The sequence below is a fragment of the Frankliniella occidentalis genome, unplaced genomic scaffold (assembly GCF_000697945.3).
Source record: "Frankliniella occidentalis isolate FOCC.00 unplaced genomic scaffold, Focc_3.1 Scaffold111, whole genome shotgun sequence".
In the NCBI taxonomy this organism is placed as follows: Eukaryota; Metazoa; Arthropoda; class Insecta; order Thysanoptera; family Thripidae; genus Frankliniella; species Frankliniella occidentalis.
This window is the reverse complement of record NW_026267239.1, coordinates 10894-31741: the sequence shown is the minus strand read 5'-3', so window position 1 is coordinate 31741 and position 20848 is coordinate 10894. Positions and strand designations below refer to the sequence as shown.

The 20848-nt window shown below is 35.8% G+C and overlaps 3 protein-coding genes across 9 annotated transcripts in view; 1 reads left to right on the top strand and 2 right to left on the bottom strand.

The window, feature by feature from the left end:
* Window positions 1-1177, bottom strand: part of LOC113203102 (bone morphogenetic protein receptor type-1B) — an 8579-nt gene extending 7402 nt beyond the window's left edge. Inside the window, exon 1 of the mRNA XM_026417601.2 lies at window positions 1053-1177. Within this exon, the coding sequence (XP_026273386.1) occupies window positions 1053-1155 (103 nt within the window). The 5' untranslated portion in view covers window positions 1156-1177. The remainder of the gene's footprint in view (window positions 1-1052) is intronic.
* An 80-nt stretch (window positions 1178-1257) lies between these two features.
* LOC113203104 (DPH4 homolog) lies at window positions 1258-1934 on the top strand. Of its 2 annotated transcripts, none has more exons than XM_026417603.2 (2): window positions 1258-1401; window positions 1477-1934. In XM_026417603.2, the coding sequence occupies exon 2, from the start codon at window positions 1494-1496 to the stop codon at window positions 1902-1904; it is 411 nt and encodes a 136-aa protein (XP_026273388.1). In that variant the 5' UTR covers window positions 1258-1401; window positions 1477-1493; the 3' UTR covers window positions 1905-1934. The 2 variants fall into 2 exon arrangements, with proteins under 2 accessions (XP_026273388.1, XP_026273389.1); XM_026417604.2 differs by having other exon boundaries at window positions 1259-1401; window positions 1468-1934.
* Window positions 1923-20090, bottom strand: LOC113203099 (neurofibromin). 6 transcript variants are annotated; one of them, XM_052270138.1, is made up of 41 exons: window positions 19919-20090; window positions 19307-19450; window positions 19037-19229; window positions 18701-18809; window positions 18499-18605; window positions 18308-18426; window positions 18054-18185; window positions 17710-17952; window positions 17425-17615; window positions 17186-17330; window positions 16800-16928; window positions 16521-16714; window positions 16236-16419; window positions 15972-16158; window positions 15630-15674; window positions 14960-15033; window positions 14463-14615; window positions 14235-14377; window positions 13926-14097; window positions 13671-13810; window positions 13353-13568; window positions 13145-13264; window positions 12890-13065; window positions 12542-12753; window positions 12202-12458; window positions 12035-12127; window positions 11812-11945; window positions 10411-11684; window positions 10142-10328; window positions 9549-10045; window positions 8539-9438; window positions 8353-8440; window positions 8100-8270; window positions 7899-8035; window positions 7598-7819; window positions 7061-7240; window positions 6403-6489; window positions 4984-5186; window positions 4710-4896; window positions 4436-4622; window positions 1923-4357 (listed from the first exon to the last, which is right to left on the bottom strand). In XM_052270138.1, the coding sequence occupies exons 1-41, from the start codon at window positions 19976-19978 to the stop codon at window positions 4236-4238; spliced, it is 8514 nt and encodes a 2837-aa protein (XP_052126098.1). In that variant the 5' UTR covers window positions 19979-20090; the 3' UTR covers window positions 1923-4235. The 6 variants fall into 6 exon arrangements, with proteins under 6 accessions (XP_052126098.1, XP_026273379.2, XP_026273381.2 ...); XM_026417594.2 differs by lacking the exons at window positions 6403-6489; window positions 19037-19229; window positions 19307-19450; window positions 19919-20090 and having other exon boundaries at window positions 18701-18827; XM_026417596.2 differs by lacking the exons at window positions 7061-7240; window positions 19037-19229; window positions 19307-19450; window positions 19919-20090 and having other exon boundaries at window positions 18701-18827.
* Window positions 20091-20848: the final 758 nt, after the last annotated feature.

The following is a 20848-nucleotide window of genomic DNA, read 5'->3' as shown; positions in this document are numbered from 1 at the left end:
ACCTGCCCCTGGAGGCTCTCACCCTCACTCCCACTCCTGTCAGCCTCCGGGGTTGAGACTGCATTCATTGGTAGACACCTAGTTTATTTTAAATGGTTCTAGACAATGCTACAACAAATTTCAAATACTATTCCTTTTAATCCAAAACAAAAGAAATAAGTGCTGTTTAGATAGAGCATGGGCAATATGAAAGCCAATGAAATGAGGCGCACTAATATGTGTTCCTCGTCCAACATATTTCGTATATTGTAAGAAACCATACACGCTACATATGGTTTAAATGGATGATTTAAAGCAGAGCTAAAGCTTATTTCTACAATTAATACCCAAGAAAGGGGATGAAATTTGACAGCTTCAGTGCTGGAACAAATCTTGAGCCCAGTCCAACACTAGCTGATTGTATTTTTGTGCTGAATATGCATGTGCACAGGTAAAAAAGCAAGCCTTGCAAACAAAAAGAAACAAAGTGCAGTCGAAAATAGAACCAGTAATGAGTCTTGGTCTTTTCTCACAATGTAGGAAAAGCTAAAGAGATAAGGATTAGGAACTAAAGTCTATCTTCCATACATGTTGAAGACAGTTAACTAAATTTTGCAAACGCCACTCGTTGTTTTTCAGAGACAAATATTTACACAACGTAAGAACATTACGAATTTTTAATAATATAGCATTAAACTGGTTGGTGGATATGTATCATTTAATGAAAGATAAGTTAACTTTATATCAGTGGGGGGAAAAAAAAACAACCAAATGCAGTAGTTCTAGTGCAACAATAGATAATGAAGATTTCCGAAAGATAAAAGTCATTAAAGTACATGGTTTAAATAAATATTCTGGATAGAGATAATATAAGATTTATCTTTAATCAAGATTTATTTAACTAACTCAAGGAAAACGTGAAAACCTATTACAGGGTGCTCTCTTAACAACGACATAAGAATGAAAGCCTAGACGACAACAACATTATGGACAGGTGAGTGTATGCCAAACGGGAAACTTTGGCCAAGTCACGACATGTTCCACGGTTAACTGCAGAGTTCATGAGTACTCACCGTGATTCAAAGAGACTAAAAGTGTAAATAAAGTAGGTAAAAACATTGAAAATCTTCCCCAGTCTTGACTCGACAACAGTGCTTCTGCCATTTTCGTCCTCATCCTACACGGCCTGCCCACTACCAACTGCTGAATGCCAAAACCGCGGTGCTGTTGTGGTGGTAGTGTGAGTGGTATGGCAAATAAATGGTACTTGCTTTTATGCCTTTATTGAGGTTAAGAAGTGCTGGATTCATAAACAAACAAACAAGTAGAAAGCAATTTCATTGGTTTAGCACTATTTAATATGGGCATCTTTTGCTCTTTAGACTAGTTACTAAACTATCTGTAGAAATCACCGCATAATTGGTGAGTTCGTATAAAGTTATTTCATGCTAAGAAATCGAACAATCCAATTTTTATAAGGAGAATTAGTTTCTTCAGGTCTTTGTACATCAGAAATGGCAAATCACTATACATTATTAGGGTGTGAAGAGAATGCTACCTTTGAAGAAATCAAGAGACACTACCAAGAACTTATCCTGAAGTCACACCCTGACAAGGCTCCAGCAAATCATCATTCTCCTAATGAATTATTTATTAAAATTAATGAAGCCTGGCAGACATTGAGGGACCCAGTTAAAAGAAAAGCGTATGATGCTCAGCTGCTAGCAGAGCAATGTGAGAGTGAACATGTTCTGTATGCTACTTTAAGGTGGAATGAAATGGATTTTGAGGAAGGTAGTTATCGCTACCCATGTCGTTGTGGCAGTGTATACAGCATTTTAAAGGATGATCAAACCAATGGCAATATTGATCTTTACTGTCCGTGTTCAGAATGTTCTCTAAGTATTTTAATTAAACCTAATTGACTAAATGTAATAAAACTCTTGTGTACAGCATTCAACATTTAATTCACTTGTAAATCAATAAGTATCAATAAGTTTCATCACATCACAGACAAAGTAATCCAAGATCTCACTCTAAGACTAAAAATTTATTTAAGGAACTTATTCTTTTCTTTCTTCTCTTTATTTTTTACAAAAATCTTTTCCCTTTATGAACATTTTATCGTTAAAATAATTGGAATCAATGTACATCTCAAACTTAGAAGAGAGGCCAGCACTACTTATGTTAAAGTACATCAATTTAAATATCTCGCCCTACACAAGCTTCAAAATCCACAGGAAAATTCTGGTAGATGGAATAAAGCAACAATCATAATAAAAGATCCACAAACATTAAGAAAAATTACAAGGTCATATTTCATTTAGTTATCTCTACTAAAATACAGTTGAGTGTCCTTGTGCTCTGCCCCATCCTTTGTACAATTTCACACGATAACAGGAATAAAATTTGAAGATTTTAAAAGACAAAATCTGAAGAGGACAAACATTAGGTTACAAAATATTTTGTTAATAACATACCGGCTCAACTGGAATAGTTTCCCCAAGAGGAAAATCCATTAAGCCTATATCTACAATTTTAGACGTTAGTTTACAAGATAAGAGTTAAAATGTTCATTTGCTAATTATTTTTTTTTAGTAACATTGTAATGTAAAAGCATGTTACTGATGTTCCTAAAAATAATCCCTTTATTCTTAGAACTTCATCAAAACCACATAACACAAAATTGTACTCTACTATATGACATAGCCTGTCAACAAACTTTTTATTTTAAAACTACCAGCATAGCTGACAACACTATAAAATTGTGCACAAGGTGTTGTACTTGATAAATATCAATGATCAAGTTTTGAGACGCGCAAATTTCTAAAACAAAAGTTGGCAATAGTTGGCACATCCACAATACAGTTTTTTTTAGTTTTTTTTTTTTTTAACGCAGCTTGTAACATTTTAAGTGCAAAAACAGACACAAACGATAAAATTTGAAAACAAGTTCTACAATATCTATGATGGGCTTGGATCTCTGCTATCTGAACTGTTCAAACAAAAGTAATCCTTCCCAACAAAACTAATTACTAATTTCCGGCATACAGGTAGGAGGTTTAAAAAATTAAGTATAACAAAATAGTTGTCCTACAAGACATTTTCATGAAAGTGATGTAAATAGGTTCATGTAAAGTCCTAGAACTCAATGTTCATGGTCAATGACATCTCAAGAGTAATACTCAGAGAGTTCTATGGGAAAGGGAGAACAGATCATATTCTGTGCACTAAATAATTAGGTATATAAGAACTTGTGTCTATTGCTTTGAAAATTATCCATACGAATAAAATTTAACAAGAGTTCTGAAAGCCCCCTTGTGTGAATGCCACTTATGATTTAGAAGGCGGCACAAAAGTATTTATTGGTGTTCACAAATTTGTACTTTTCAAACTTTACTAAAATTTCCATGTACCCTTATTTTCTCCTAAAACTGAATTTAGAATCCGTCCCTGAGATAAGAATACCACAGAATACCTCCATTCTTTGAGAATGATATACATTAAAAGGATGAACTTCAAAATTAATAGTACCATGTATGGGGTATTCTGTACACAAATTGGTCCATTACCAGTACTTCACATGATTACTGATATGTTACATTAAAACTGGATTTGTACCTGTACAGAGCATAAAAGTTTAGGCAACAACGCTTCAGTCAGAAAAATAATTAAAGGAAATGAAGGAAAAGATAAATAGATAGGGAGAGAGAAACAAAGGGAAAGAGAATAATAGTAATAATCGTACATTAATTTTATACTAAGACGATGAACACACAACAACTACAATTAGAGAAAAAGGGGCACATTTAACTCCATGCTCATTGGTCCCTTGTCTTAAGTGTGATCAATCAGTCTCCAATATCTACCTTTTGATTAAAATAATTAGTCATTATACATTCTGATTATCACAATATCACATTGTCTAATGAAGCAAAAACAACAATAAATACAGTATCGCCCAACAAGAAAAGTCACTGCTAAAAAAAAGGCAGGAATGTTTCAAAACTGTGCTGCTTATCAAGAAACATAGCATAAGATTTAAACTGATTAAATATGTAAATCTTCATTTTAAAAAACCCTGAATAAAAATGAGGTATATTAGATTCTAGCTACAACAAATTCTTGAAATAATAAAAGATAGAATGGATCCATCTACCCTACTTGCAGAATTCCTAGAGGTAGTTTAGTACTGTAATAATAACAACAACATAAAATTTAGAATTCCGTTAAGTTAACAATGTTCTGTCCCATCTTCATTTTGAATCGCTTGCAATTTTGGAGGCATTTGATGATGACCTCTGTTTTCCATATGAGTTTCGGCCTAGGGAAGTTGAGCAGCATGAGGTATTATCAGACCCCAGTTCAATTCCCATATCTGACATGAAAAAAAAAGCTTGGTGTGAATCAAAATTTTAATTTCAGTTACTGTCATATTTTAACACATTATACTCACCTTTGTCTGTTGGAGACCCCATATTCAAAGATGACAGGCTAGAAGACAGGTTCACATTACTTGAAACACTCAGCATTGATGGGAAAGGAGCTAGTTCCAGTTCTCCATCCTCTAAAGGTAAACATGTCTCAACCATAGCCTCCAGACAGTTGACGAAAAGTTCAGCACTTTCAGCTGTACATTGACACTAAGGAGAAAGAGACATTTTTGATACACTTGTGAACTCTGCAACTATCTGCTGACAGTTCAAAATTAAAGAAAAAAAAAATAATACCTTGGTAAATGGCCCTGCAAATCTCCACAAGCCCCCAAAACCACATGTTTGCATATAATGAGGCTGTTGTTGAGTTGTGTCCTCACATGCCACCATATTTTGTACAATACTCTGAACCGCACTCAATATCACAGGATCATGGCAGTTAGAGACCACACTTGTTAGTTTCGCATCAAGAAGACTGTGTCTGTGGGCAAGTAAGCAGTAAAAATGAAAACCATATGAAAATTTCAAGCAACTAAACAGATTTTACACTACAACATTGCATACTAACATCACAGGAAAAACTCTTGGAAATACGATTGAGGCCTCAGCTAGGTATTGGTACAATATTCTTGTCTCCCCTTCATCAGTTGCATACTTGACTAGTGTTGCTAGCACTGTTAGTACCAATGCCTGAGTTGAAAAGTCCGTCAGAACTTCTGGATCAAGTAGAATGTTATTTTCATTGGAGACAGACACACGTGGACTACGATTCTGCCAACAATCAATCATTACAAGAGAAATTAGAAAGCAATTTGTTGCGTTTTCTTTAAAAGTTACAGATTTAATTTTAAATGTTTTTTTAAAGCATGAATTATATACAGCATATATATCCACAACACTAGTTTTTAGTTCTCTATCAATTTTTTAAAGTCCATTGACCTCAAACAAGTTAAAAAAAACAAAACACAAAAAAACAGTTATTTGATTAGAAGTACATTCTCATAACACTAAAACTATTTGTAACATATAGTAATTTTTTTGATAGAAAAATATATGATTAGATCACATCAGACTTTCTGTCCTTCTCAAATGAGTATCATGCAAAAGATCTGAAGTCATGTACTTTGGAATCCCTGGAATATGAAGTTAGAGTTTATTATGTAACTACACTGGTTTATTAGGACACTGGACAGACACCACTAGTTGTGCCAAACACATTTTAAATGCTGTGCTAATAATACATTCATAAACCTTGCATAGTAGCGCTTCAGAAAAGTGAACGGCATCTATTGAATCTACCTACATAAAAAAGAGTTCAAATGAATACTAGAAAAGTGTTTGTTTTGGATAATTTAGCAACATACTGTGATTTCTAATATGTTATTTTACAAAGAAAAGGCCATTTACAAGTTTGAAAAATTATGGTGTTACTGAACAGGTACTGGTGAGAATGAAACAATTAAGCTGGAACTAGAATATCTTAGAGTGACCTATACTTTAAATTGTGTGTGTATGACACATTTAGTTCTTTACGATTTATGCCCCCCCCCCCCCACACACACACACACACTGAACAGATGAAGAAGAAGAAAAAGAGTATTGTGTTGAGTGCTTTAGAGCACATTGCACACAAGAGCTTAAATTTAAGACAAACAGTAGACACTGAATCATTTGTGAGCATGCAACCAGAGACCTTCTATCTATTTAGACAGACAGACAAACATGCTGACTGACAAAAGCATGCTGTAGTTCATCACACACCACACAATAAGTACAATTGCTTTTAATTTTTTTTTTCTTGTTAAACATTGTTTTGAAAAACTGTTGGAATAAAGTGGTGTTAGATGTCAGAAAACAATCATACCTTACTTAGTATGATGATATGGACCATATCTCAGTAAAGGTGTACTTTCTCTTAAAAAAATTCTGCACATGGAAGCCAATAGTGGTGTGTGAAAGGAAATTCTAAGATAGAAGTGCACACTACCTTGGATTCAGCTTCCTCCATTGACTTCCGCTCTTTAGAAGTTGGCACGGAGAATGAACGTTGCGTTTTGAACAGGACGCGAGCATTCTGAACCCAACATAATTTAGGTCACTCTTTCTATCAATATGAATTTAAAAACAAGCCACTGGGCACCAAAAATTTGAAAATTCCGGCACCTAAGAAGGCAGCAGGCTGTTTTATTATAAACTAGTAATGAGACTGAGCTACAAATGCACTGTTGACTGATTGACTGATGATAATGTCCATAAAGTTTAGCAACTTAAAGAAATAGTATGAATTTGTATGAAAAGAGAGACACAAGTTCCATTATTCAAAAAGTAAAATAGTAAAATTCCTAGTTGGGTTAATTATGGACAGTCCACTTCTCTCACATGCAAAAACGCACTGAACCCTGACCAAACTGCATGCAAGGAGAGGAAAGCAAAGGAAAGTTAAAAACAAGGGTCAAACAAAATACATGAGTCACATTTGTTAATTGCTGAGAGAACACTGCACAGCACCAGCACATAAAGAACTGAGATGAAGAAAGAGAGATGAAGTGAGCTGTGAGGAGTAATGGTAACAGATGTGTGCCCCATAGATAGCAAGAAGATAGAGCAAGAATGATAGGGAGGTGATGCTTAAAGGCACATCTTACTTTCCCATCCACGCCTGCAGCATTTGACTCGATACTGGATTTGGAAGCCGGAACAGATGAGGAACGCTGATTTCGAAACAGCCACCTAGGAGGAAGGGGGTTGGGTTGGGTGTTTGACCCAAGGTCTAGACTATGCCAAACCTTAGAAGGGGGTGGGGCTGCACCAGAGCATGGGCTCACCTATATAAAAACATTAGCAGTCATCTCAAAAAAGCAAAAAAAATATTTGGATAATTCACTTTTTACTCAAAATTAGAAAACTATTTTAGTCAGTAAAACAACACATAACTGATACCTTTACAGAAAAAATAGTCTTAAAAAATATACATATTTACTTTCTCCCTTCATTTAAATACTTAAAACCAATCCAAGCAGGTTCAACAAATATATCTCCCAACCCCACCCCTTAAAAATCACAACAAACACAAAGGAAATAACTGTTTATGTGGTCAAAGAACTGTGTACCCAGAAATGTTCCTAAATAAATACATCACACTGTATTGAGATAAAAATTAGATAACAAAAAAAGGTACATACCTGCTGCTGAGACTTCTGTTGTCTAGCCTGGGAAAGGGCATTTTGATCTAACATATCCCATGATTTTTGACGTCTGTTAGCTGGCGCCGTCATACTAACAGTTCCAACAAAACCAGAACAGGGAACAGCACTCAAAGCAATCCTGTCAGTGCTGGGAGTAGATGTAGCACTGGATGTGGTACTGCCTTGACTCCCGATGCCTGAGCTACACATGCCTGTCAGCTAATTAAAATAAATTTTATAGTTGTAAGTACAGTAAAGAACCCTTGAAAAACCCATAATTCCCTAGAAGAATTCCTACTTGAGGCGTGACTGAAGCATTTCCATGCCTTACATCAACAGCAAAACTTTCAGCAGAGCTTGAATCTGGCATCATTCGAGCTAATGAATGCTTGACATGGCATCGGCTTCGAACTTCCTCAGATACAGAAACAAGTGCTGAAAATGGGGAGAAAAAATTACTATCAAAACACAAAACAGTAAATTTAAATGCCACTCATACCTGCTAAGTATGCAACACTCTCTGGTGTTACTTCAAATTTATCTCGTTTGTGAGGTTTTGCAACTATCCCCAGAAGCATTGACAACACTCTTGTTGTCCTAGTAACTGTTGTAGGAGTGGGATGTCTGAATCCTTTAAGTAGATGCCCAACCAGTGCAAAGTGGAAGTTCACTGTTTTAACAAAAGTATTACATGAATCTATAGTTCAGTAAAACTGCTATGGCTAAGTGTCTAGTCTGGAATGAAGGAATACCTTTAAAACTTAGGCCAACAGCATGATCTAGCTGCTTAAAATGCCATTCTAACGGTTCACGTGTTGCCATCATGACTTGCTCCAGAGACTGAAAATATGTTCATAGGATATTTAAGCATCAACACAATATCTAATACTTAGACATAGATAGATAGTTCTACTAAACATATAGAGCTTGCCACATACCCTTTCCTCAAATGATCGTTGTGAATCAAGTGTGTGCAAGTTCTGTTCAAGGAGAGCCAGTCCAGAAGCATACAAAGACACTTCATCCAGTTGCAATACTGAAAGAGCAACCCAGAAGAGGGCTCGGTGAATAGGTGACTCAGGTCTAAGAAGTGGCTGAAGGCGAGTCAGGCACATGACAAGAGCCTCAAGCAGAGTCATGTCATTGAAACTCTCCAGAGCTTTCACGAGGATGCGAAGTAATTGTTTAATGTCTTGATCAGTAATGCTTTTACTAATGCAACCCAAAACAATAAGTGCCCGGGGCTGCAATGCTGGATTGAAACAGAATGCAAATTTCTTTGCAAGTGTTGTCCAAGTTCTAAGCCAGTCACAGGTGGGTATGTCCCGCATACAAGCTTCCATTATCTCAAGTAAAGCATCTGTGACAACTTCCAAAGAAGTCAGTGAGAGACGTTCTCTATCCGAAGACAACCCAGAGAATACCCTTTCATTTCCTAATAGTCTGTCACTTGGATGACGGTAACTTGATCTGAATGCTGTCACAGCAGCAGATTTCACCTTGCTAATGCCAAACAAAAGATAAAATTTGGGAAGAGAAAACTCATCTAAACTTAACCGTAGAACTCGCTGAGCATCTTCATCAAAGGTTGGCTTAGTGCAAGTACAGAGGGAATGTATAGTATTTATCACTAAACCATGAGTGGAAGCCCTCATACTGAGAGATCCAGAACACACAAGCATAGTTATTGTGTGAAAGAGATGTGGAAGATGAACCGCAACATCAAGACAGTTATTGAAAGACAACATTAAAAGATATCGAGCCAGAATGGCAATATCATCCCATAAAACATGAGCTTCTAGTAGTTGTGTTGGAGATGTGCAGGTCTTGTCTAAAACCTGTAACACAAGAAAGGACAATTTATGAAAAATTTTAACCAGAAAATAGGGCAATCATAAACTGAAATAAGATACCAGATTAAATCATTCTACCAATGTCAAAGTCTTACCCGACAAAGTCTATTAATGATTTTTCTTGATACCAAAGACACATTTGCTGAAGCTAGGGCAACAGCAGTGTCAGCAAGAATTTCCACAACAGGAGACCCTACCCCATGTTCTCCAGACCTTTTTATAAAGCTATCCAACACCATGTCAATGAGTTCAGGAACCTGCCCGATCGAACCCCATATTTTTGCTTGAATGGAGGGATACATTTCCACTTCTTGGACAGTCAACTGAATGAGCTTCTCTAAAATAGAATTGACCTTCTGTTGACGTTTGCTTTCATCCTGTCTTTTGCTCTCATCTTGCTTGCAAAACTTGACCAAATTTGGCAACCATGGTGTCATATACTCAAGACACAAATGTTTTAGCTCAATAGTAGACACTCTGAATCCCTGCACACACTCCTCAAGAAATTCTAAAGTTAAATGTGGTTCATTTGTAGCAAGCTTTTCACTAACAGATTTAATGAAGATGGTATTATTTGATGGTATGCAGAGTCCTAGAGCAGAACCAAACAAGTGTGTTAATTTCTTTCATGTACAAGTGTGTTTACATAATGTTTCATGAATTGTCAACTGTAAGATATTTTACAAACCTGATGTCTCTAATAGCTGGCCTTCTATTTTCAAGTCAAATGTTGCAGTAAGGGCACAGAGTTGGTTGTAAGCTGCAGTACGGAGATTAGGATCTGAAGATCCAAGGTTTAACAATGCCATATTAAGTAGAGTCCCAGGCACATCTTTTGGGCGAATTTTTTGATGGACTGTTACAGAATCCTGAGCCTGCAACCAGAAAAAGATTAATAAAATTGATTGTTGGATGGAATAAAATGGAACTGAAAAATTAGAACAAAGCAGAACTTACAGGCTGTGATAACTCCCATCGATTGCGGATATGAATAATAGCTTGCACAATACTATCACAGTCATTATGAATGAAGCTCAAAGGACCTGACTCATTTGCTATGGTAAGAGTAAATTGATTGTCATCAACAAGACACACTTCTTCTATTTCTGAAGCATAATATACATCATTGAGGAGCACTGAGTGAGACAGCACTTTAGTCTTCTCTGCAGATGTTATCTGAATTGCTGTTGGTCCAACTTTCATAGCAACCTTTGTATCTTTATGAGATAGTTTTAAGGCATTATTGAACACTTTCAAATCTTCATCAAGAGCAAGTGTAGCTCCAGGAAGCTTCTGCTGGTCAGGATCAATATATTCAATCAGCTTTGCCTGCGACTCAATAAATACTAACTTCCTATTTCCTTTGATGGGCTGCAAAATTCGATCATGATACTTGGTGTATTCGCGGACCCATGTGTTGCAGTTGTAAATGTATACCATGTTAATATTTTCATTTATAATGGCAGGCAAGACATGAAACCACTTCTGAAGGAATTCTGTACGAAATCGGTTGTCCGTATTTGTATGCGTAAAATCGATAACAAGCTCAAAAGAAGAATGGCAGAAGGGCTTTAAGGTAAGGATGACATTGTAGATAAGTAAGTCTCCATTAGTCTCGCCAATTTTGTACCTCCTAGCTATATAATAAAAAACAGGATATCCTGCCTTACTGTAGCCAGATTGGTAAAATATATTTAGAGCTTTAAGACTCTTAAATTCTTCTTTTTCATGAATTTTGTGTTTGACCATGATTTCTTCAAACTTGTTGCTAGACATGTCAATTGAACTCCACCGAGCATATGTTGAGAACAATAAGTGAGAATCAACAGGCTTATGCTCAGGAGGGCCTAAGTAAGCCAAAAGAGTGGCCATTTTGTCAAATGGTCGTCTCCCGACAGCCTTGTGGTCTCTGCTGCTTGACAAGTAGTCTCCTATCCTCTCTTGGTGATTCCATAAAAGGCGATGAAGAGCAAGAACATTGGCATCACTTATGAAAGACATATTATGTGATGTCTGGTCCATAGTTTCACAATCAGAGGCAATTTGAATGAAGAATCGTCTACCAATTTCAAAATGGTCATGAAGCATATCATTGAATGGAAGCATATGCTGTTCTTTACTGAATTCTACATGGTTAGCAATGTTTTGCAATATTTTGGACATGAGCATCAGTCCTCTCTTGACCCCAGGATGAACTTGGCGGTTGACAATACCCATTTCCTGAGGAGATACTGTAAAATAAAAGAATAGGTAGAAACTTTGATTAGTTATTCGAGTATGGAAATATACACCCTGTTGGAACACACATTTCTTGCAATTCTCAAAGTATGGATTAGATTTAAATAATAACCAGTATACCTATAGCAGGATTGATGAAACGAAGAAATATGACAGTGCCAACAGCACCAATATTATTTTGAGGAAATTGAGGAAAACGTTTGCTCAGAACTTGGTACAAGCAATGGCACATACTGCGTAACTGAGGAGGAAACCTAAAAGAGGGTAGACCAAATTTGTTGACACATCTATAGACAACAATAGGCAGTGCAGCTGTGCTAACAATAAAGCAACATTTACTAACTTCTCTGCTGAGGATACTATAGCATTGAAGACCTTTTCAGTAAGATTAATAAGATTCTGACGATTTTGTTCAATGCTTTCTGATGGATCCAGCCTGGTCATCAAAAGATTAAAATTTAGAAAACTTAAAACAGCATTTTTGAAAAACAACAAAATAACAGTTTTTACCTTGCAGGGTCAATTTCAAAACTTTGAGTGGGGTCGTCAAGAAGAGGTCGTATGAGTGGTTCCAGGAGAGACTGCAAGTAGTCCGCTCCGTAAATTTTGAAACAAAATGCCATTATTTTACTACCTAAAGAATTTCCTCTGAATAATGTCTGCATGCTGTCAGATACTTCAACTTCGCGGTAAAACATGTTCCAAAGTAGAGGTGAAAGAAGATGTTTAGCATCAAAGAGTGTAACAAATACTCTAGCAAGTTCATCCTGCAATCAATAAGAAAAGAAAACTTCTTACCTACCAAGATACAACAAATTTAGAAATCATTAGTCAACAATAAATTTCAAACCATTTGTGAAGTTGTTACAACACTTGCAAGTGCCATAGCAATTGGTAATTCCCCTTTGTCACTTATCATTGTGACAAGTTGAACAAGTTGTTCAAATCTATCGGCAAGAACAGTTTCTGCTAGAGTGTTAAATTCTGTCCCTTGCTGAAGAATCTTTGTTAAAACCTCCATAAAAGCTGCTCTTGTTTGTAAATCCCGGTTGTATCCCAAATCTGAAATAAAACAATCAGAACATGCAAATATTTTCTTGAAATTTTTGAATAAAAGACTAACACTTTCTGTGAAACAAAATTTAACGTAGGTTTCTAATTAAACAGAGCTTTTAGACAACCATTTAATAATACTGACCAATAGAATGCATCAGTCCACTATCAATGTTTGCAGATAGCAAATTTGACATTGCCTGAATTGTAGCTTGACGCAATGTGTTGTTTTTATTAGATTGAACTCTCTGTCGAGGCAAAGGTACTTCCTCCTGGTTTTCAGTTGAGTCATTTAGTAAATTCATAAAAAGAGTGAAATACCTAAAAATTTCAAGATAGATATTTATGATACTATGGATAATTTTTATCACTAATACTATACTGGCAGTATCACACCTACTTCAAAAATAATTGACTCTTAGCCTCCATAAGATCCCCTCGATCAGATTCTTCAGGTTGAAGGGGAAGACCCCTGAGAAGTGCTGCAACTGCTTCCATGCAGGCCTGGTCCAGATCACGGCTTCAAAGGTTTAGAGAGGACAGTTCTGAATTTAGGCACTTTATGTATTAACAAGTGACAAGTGACAGTTTGGGGCTTTATTTTCTACCTTGTTATTGTTGCAACATCTCCGGGTCCTGGGGGTGCAATTTGATGAGCAGTGCCCATGACCCAATCAGTAAGATACTCCACTAATTTGTTGCGGAATTTCATTTCCTGTCGGAAAGCAAGATCGTCTCTCCGCTTCATCATCGCCTCCACCAACTGACAAAGCTTCGTTTTGATGTGAATAGCATGGACAGTCATATCCAAGTGCCGTACATACCTTAATTGGAAAAAAATAGTACAAAAATTAAAAGTAAGGAAAAATATGAGAATTTTCATACAATTTCTGTAGCACAGCCCTTCAAAAAGGTTTCTCATGTACCTCACAATAGCAAGCATCATTCCCTCAATAGAAGTAACCCCCAAATGCTCAGAAGGCTGATCAGTTTTACTATCTAACACATTTTTCATGACAAAAATTATATGTTCAATAAATTGTGTATTGTGATCTGCAACTACAACCTGCAAAAGGAAAAGAGTTACAGTAGTAAAACTGTGAAGATTTTATTTAAATTTAAAACCAAAAAAACCAAAAAAAAACAGATTAAAAACAATAAGCAATTGACAAAAAACAAACCTGTCCTTGAGTATCAAAAAACTTCTCAACAAAAAATTTAATTTGGTCAAAGAGGATTGGATAAAGTGCCGGAGACATTTCGTGCCCAACCAACTCTTTCACATTTTTCTGGATCTGAGGCCCAAATTTTTCATTCTTGCATACCAACAGCTTTAAAAGTTCTCCAACAAATCTGAGAGTAGAGTACATAGTAGTTGAAATATTGATAATAATTGATTAGATTGAGTGAAACATTAAACAAAAGACAAAGATAAGTTTGGTTTAAAATAACTGCCAGATTTTGTTTTTTCCTTTCTTTTTTTAACTTACTGGGTAACAGGGCAATATTGAACCTCTTGGCTAGTCTGATTCGGAAGGATGTTGCATTTGCGTGAAGGACTCTTTCGCTGAAGGCAAACACCTCCTAATGATACCAAAAATCCTGTCATGTTTGCCCATTCATTTATCTGATCCTGAAAAAGGAAATGAACATAAATCATATGACTGAAGAAAGGAATGATACAGGGAGAGTGTCCTATCTGACCTAAGTAATTTTACCTCTAATTCATGTTCTGAATTTTGATGTGAAGCTCTTCTTTTTCCAACCGAACGATGGAATGGTTCCATCTGGCCATCTTCTAATTTTGTCTTTGGATATAAGGACAGAGCATTCTTGGATACCTCCCAGTTACGAAAAGTTTCTTCCCAAGCCTGCAAAGAAGAACACGCACTGAATAAAAAATAAAGATTTATGGTTAAATGGTAGTTAATTCTATTTATCACATGTCATTAGTGAACCACAGAAGTTATGCTAATTATACATACAACTACTGTATTTACACAAATATCAAACACAACATTTCTACGCAAACTTTCCCTTCTTTTGCTGTACTGGCTTTATACTTCTGTCAGCCTCCGTACATATCCGGGCAGTCCTCTCTGCACTAACAAACAAAACAGGAAGCGTCGACGGCAAAAAAGGGACAGTTTGCATTGATAATGTGGGTGTCTTATATTCATGTAAAATTATGGTATTTCATATAAAATCAAATTACCGGTTGTACTCCATTGATACAGTGATCTATCTTGCGCAGCAGAGCCATTATACGTTTTTGAAGAGCTGCTCGGCCTGAAAAGATTGACTAGGTTATCATTGAGATAATGTTAAATCCAAGAAAATTACCACTATAGATACAAACTATATTTACAATTTTACATAAATTGCTAAAGTAAATTAAAAGTGTACAAAATCTTGACAGTACTTTACATGCATTGCCCAATGTGTCTAATAAAACAATAAATGACACACAAACATCTCTCAAACTACAGATTGCAAAAGTAGACAAAAGCAAAAAAGTTCCTAGAAAAAAATACAAAACACGCAAGGCATACATCTAAAATACAATAAAATGGATACGTGAAACAAACAAAATATTCCACATTCTGGTTCAAAGGAAACAGTACCTTTATATTTGTTTTAAGTTTACCCTTTAATTATGTGTGAAAGTGAGGTACAAATAATAGGCCATCATAAAATAATAGTGTACGGTACCTTATAAATATGAAGCATCTAAGAAAAAGGCACAGCCATAAAATGTAAGCCTCTTCTAAGATAGTAAAAAACAATAAAAAAATGACAAAAACACAGAAAAGGTTGACTAATTAAGAAACGCTAATATTTAAAGAGAGGAGCATTGCAAAATGTACACAAGGTGAACATCTTACCATGGTGTTGTTCACGAAAATGAATTCTTGAGTCCCCACTGGTAGCTTTGTGCGAAATTTCAAATTTACAGTATAAAGTATTAAGTTAAGTTAAAAATACCTAATTCATAATATAATAGGGTATATTAGGGTTACGGCTCATAAAAACGCATAACTTTATTGAAGGAAAACAGTACTTAAAGAGAGCAGCAAGAAATAAGATGAGACAGATGACATTCATGTATAACTTGTTTATCTATTATCCCACTGGTTGCAACTTTGAATTTCGTTGGCCAGAAGATATAACATTCTGCATTGATTAGAACACTTGCAGTTTTTACAGCATTACGAACAGGTTCTTACCTGTAGTGAGCACTGTTGATGCTTGAGCAAGCTCTTGATAAATGTGGTAGTTTGGAAGGAGAAATGTTACAGTAACTTCATCTGAACCACAACGAATATCTGCTTCTTCACAAAGCAAACTGAAGCAGGACATGGCTACCAAAACTGCTTCCATATCGATGCTCCACAAATACATAAAAAATACCACCTAGATAAAATTTAACCGTTTTAGATAATTTTAGTAAGCATAAAAAATCTCTCAAAGCCAAACCAATACAACTTTACCTCTAATTTTATATGAGCTTGTTTGCAGATAGCTATTTGACTGCCAACATTAGCATAATCTTTATGTCTTGTGAGAAAGGCATTTCGACAAACCAATATTTCTCTAAGCCATTTTAAAATGTCAGTATAGTTCATTATCTGGTGTTGGATGAGTTTTTGAGATATTGAAAACAAGACTTGAGAGCTAAAAAAAAAAAAAAAAACACATGGAAATAAAAGTTTCAAGACGATCAATCAAGAAAGCTTGATTTGTTTTAAATATAAGAAGCACTTTGTGACACAAACCTAACATCCCAAAACGTATTGATGGGGGCTTCAGGATTCCAAACTTCAATTTTTTCTGGATGATGAAGCACCAGCAAAGCCTCCATTGCCTCTTGGGCAACATCTGGCATTGTGGGCTGATGAACTAAACTTACAAGTCCATTGATAAGCTCTAAAGTAGAACTCTGAATCTCATGCCCAGCCTTGCCTTGGTTCTAGGTAGCATAAAAATATAACCACACGTATAATAATAACAAATGTGAGAGTATAATAATGTTTTAAAAGAAAGATAAGCCTTACATTTAACATGAGCATTGGGTCAGCATGAATAAGCCTAACCATCCAAAGCAGAAGGTTTTTTTGGTGGTTGAAGTCCTCTCCACGCTCCTTGTATTTTCCTGCAGAATCTTTGCTCTTCAAGGTCAGAGACTGAAGTATAACAGAGAACCACATATTAAGTCAAGCTGGTGGGATGGGCGTCAGGTTCGCCTTTTGCTTTGTGATTGTATTACCTATGACAATTTATCTTGTCTAGGTAACTATATTCACAAAGAGAAAGGCTAAATATGGCACGGAATAAGGGTGAAGGGGATGACAGGATGTGAAGGGCTGGGGCATTGTGAGAGCACCTTTATTATTATTTTCATTATTTACTTATTTGTACGCATATTATATCAACTACATACCTGAATCATTCGAAGTGGTGTGTGTGCTATATAACCCTGAGTGACTTTATTCAAAGTATCAGTGAACATTGACCTTAGCTCAGATGATTTGTTGTAGACCAAATCTATTTGTGGCCACCAAGGGAGCCTGGGCTGAGTTATAATTCTGGCATGATGCAAGATACAAGTTAGTGCAAATAAGTACAAAAGCAGGTTTTCTGAAAGAAAATAAAATTTAAAAAAAACAAAAAAAAACTTACCTGTAAAGGGAGCTTATTAAAACAAAGTGATAGTTAGGGGATACATTGGGATTAATGCACACTTTAAGAGCTTCATTATTGTGAGGCTTGATACGGAAACAAGACACAAAGCAGTCTATCATGAGATCAATGTCTTGCACAATATAGCTGGCACCTCTGGTGAACACTTTGTTAGGATTAAAGAGAAGGTTCTAAAATAAGAAAGGGAAAGACATTGATGTGAGACCATTCCTAATACATGTGGAAAACTACTTTTGATCAACATGTAACATGTATAGTACATACTTTTAAGTCATTTATAATACTTTGAACAAGGGTGAATGCCACATTATTTGAGTCCAGAATATTGATGTAAGTGGAAGCTTTGCATAATTTCACACATGTGACAGCTGCGGCTTCAGTTAACTGTTTACTGTTCCCATGAGGACCAAGCGCTCGTTTCACATTGTCAATAAACGCTTTTTTCTTTGAGTGTCTAGGTGAGCATGGAGCTCCAGAATCAGCATTGACAATTTCCTCAAGAACTTTCTGGAGAAAAAATAAATTAATTAATGGACTGTGTTCATTTAGATAGGGGTACAAGGCCATATAAACAGATAACCATGCACCACACTAATTAAAATACATACAGGTGACAAAATCAGAAGCAGCATCTGGAGTGGCCATACAGCTGCTCGACCTTTCTTGCTGCTGTCTGTAGATGTGTCTAAAATATCAAATAAATTGTCACAGCCTTTAGACAGATCATCATTTGGCTTTTTCTGCAAAGTAAAAAGATAATAACTAACCAAGTATTCTTCAACTAAACTTTTACGAACATTTCTGATTATTTTCATCAATAGAATAAATCAATTAAAAAATGCAACCAAATTCAAAACTTTACCTGGATTTCAGCAAACTCATGAGGATACGTATCCATCCAGTTCCATATAGCTTTCTCAAGTGATATCATCAGGACAACTTGAGCAGACTTTTTCAACAAGCGAAACTTCTGTATAGTTTCTGCCCAGAAAATAAAAATGAAATACAAATTGATTGAAAATAGATAGAAAACTTATGAAAATGATGTGTTACCTTGCAGTAACTTAGTCAGCTTGAAGACATCAACATTGATATGCTGAATAAGTTCTATATCACTGTAGTCAGGATTTTCATCACTGATGACACTTAACTCCTGGAGCCTGCATAGGAATAAATTTTGATTAAATATAGAAAAAGACCTAATCTCAACAAGAGCATTTTAAGTGGTTTTAAGTGTACACAAGTTCTACACTACCTTGATGATATTCGATTAAAAACTGCTTGAAAAAAATTCAGGCTAAGTGCGAACAGCACCTTTGAAGCAAGACTTCTGAGTTGCATAACATACGGGCCATCTGATGGATCTGCACAAAGAGAAAACAATTTATTGGAGTACCCAAGTAAAAGTGTAAAGTTAATATTCTAAGAAATTAAAGTTAACTGAAAAATAATTGTTCCTAGTTATTTTCATTCAGACTGATTTCTTACCCATCACTGAAAAAGAGCAAAGACAGACATCAATAGAAAAATAATTAAATTCAAGGACAAACTTGTAACTAAAAATATTGCTATGAATGAAAGGACAACTTACCAATAAACTGACATATTTCACGGAGCAATAGCTTGACATTCATATTATCATCAAAACGAGTGTTGTCTTTAATGTCTTTGGGTTGGTTACTTAGACACCTCTCTAATGTATCCAAAACAATCAGCAAACTTTCGTAACAATTACGTTCAATGTCAGGGCCATGAGGCCTTGTTCCTTGCGTAACATTTTGACACTATTGCATACAAAAATAGTTAGACATTCCATCATAAAACTTTGGAGAAACATAAGAAGAAACCATACAAAACCAACCATTTCATTAACTCTTTGAAGACACTTTGTCAGGCCTGATATTACAAGAAAAAAACGATGCCTGCTTATTTCAATCAAGGATTTTTTATTCTGTTCCTCATTTATTCTTGAATGAGTATTTTGAGGCATTGTTCGGCATGGTAGCTGTAAATAGAGAAAATAAAACCTTAACCTTTGCTGAAACATCAGGACGCATCACATTACACAGAGAATGAAAGTGATCTGTCTAAATTTACAAGTTCTGGCAGTAACTGCTTGTCTCTTAGATGTAACATTTCTATTTCTACAAAGAAGTGAGAATAACTGACTTTTCAAATACCTTTTAATATTGAGACTTTGGGATAAGGATGTATCATGTATAAAAAATATAGTTAGGGGAACCAAAGCATATAGCTAGCAGTTGCCAGTGATTCATTAAACAGACATAAAAGATTCAATGAAGTTGTCATTCATCAGTAAGCATGAATGGGCACAACCTTGTAGTGATTTTCACGTCCAGTTGGCCCAGCCCATTTCTTGAATGAAATGTTATTGATTTTCATGACAGGTCTCCTCTGCAATCTTTGAATTTTCGGGTGACACAAACAACTACAGCCATGGTTAGAAGCTCACCTGCTCTTCAAACCGTATGAGTAGAGCAGAAACCCATTCTTGGGGCTTTTGAGTCCCCATTTTTTACATTAATTCACTGGAAATTCGCAGTTTAATCTACATTTTCATAAATCCTGAAGCGCCATGTTGAAAACCATCTCTTTTCCCCTCTCTCTCTATCTCTTCCTCTCTCTCCCACACAGAAGAAGTGTACGCAGTGTAGCCCACATTGAATTGAAGTATGAGAAAAGTTCATTGGTGGGGCAAATATTGACAATTTGCAGCAGCACAGCTGTTGTCAGCAGCTCTCACTGAAAGGAATTTTTACATATCGAAAAGAACTTCAGTCTGCATAGAATCAAACCCCTCTTTTTAAAAAGGTAAATGAAAAATAAATAAGAATATTAATTTAGCCGACATGTTTGCGTACTGCAGAATTTCTTGTACTCCCGTGATGTCAAGTGGCGTGGGGCGGCGCGACCGCTTAAAGTTCTAAACCTTACCTCTCAAGACCTTACCAACAATAAAAACGCCTTAACATTTTAACCACTACATTGAGATTTTAACAGATGCCTTTGGCACCGTATTTGATATGATAATATGACCATGTTTTATTTAAAGATTTGGGTCGGTTTGAAAGAAACACTGAACAACACTGTCCCAAGAAGGCTGATGCTGCATAGCAGTTTTAAGATCTCATCTTGTTATAGGTAACTTGAGTTTACCTTGATCAAATTCGAACCGTGTGTTAAACCAACTATATCTGGGTATCCAAAACTTCTACTTAATAAGCAGCGTAATACACCAACGTCAAAACAACAACCACAAAGACTGCTTGGAGGGGTAGAATTAAGCTATCACCACCACCTCAAAATTCTGATCAAATGTGGTTCCTACAGACAGACCAAATTCCTATTCAATTCTTGGTTGGTCAACAGCAATGAAAGGAAA

Coding starts and splice junctions, on each gene's coding strand:
- LOC113203104 (XM_026417603.2), top strand. CDS start 1,494: ATGGCAAATCACTATACATTATTAGGGTGTGAAGAGAATGCTACCTTT.
- LOC113203099 (XM_052270138.1), bottom strand. CDS start 19,978: ATGGGGACTCAAAAGCCCCAAGAATGGGTTTCTGCTCTACTCATACGG. Junction 15,034..15,629: donor TTTTCGTGAACAACACCATG/GTAAGATGTTCA, acceptor CAATCTTTTCAG/GCCGAGCAGCTCTTCAAAAA. Junction 5,187..6,402: donor TGGAGGAAGCTGAATCCAAG/GTAGTGTGCACT, acceptor GATTGTTGGCAG/AATCGTAGTCCACGTGTGTC.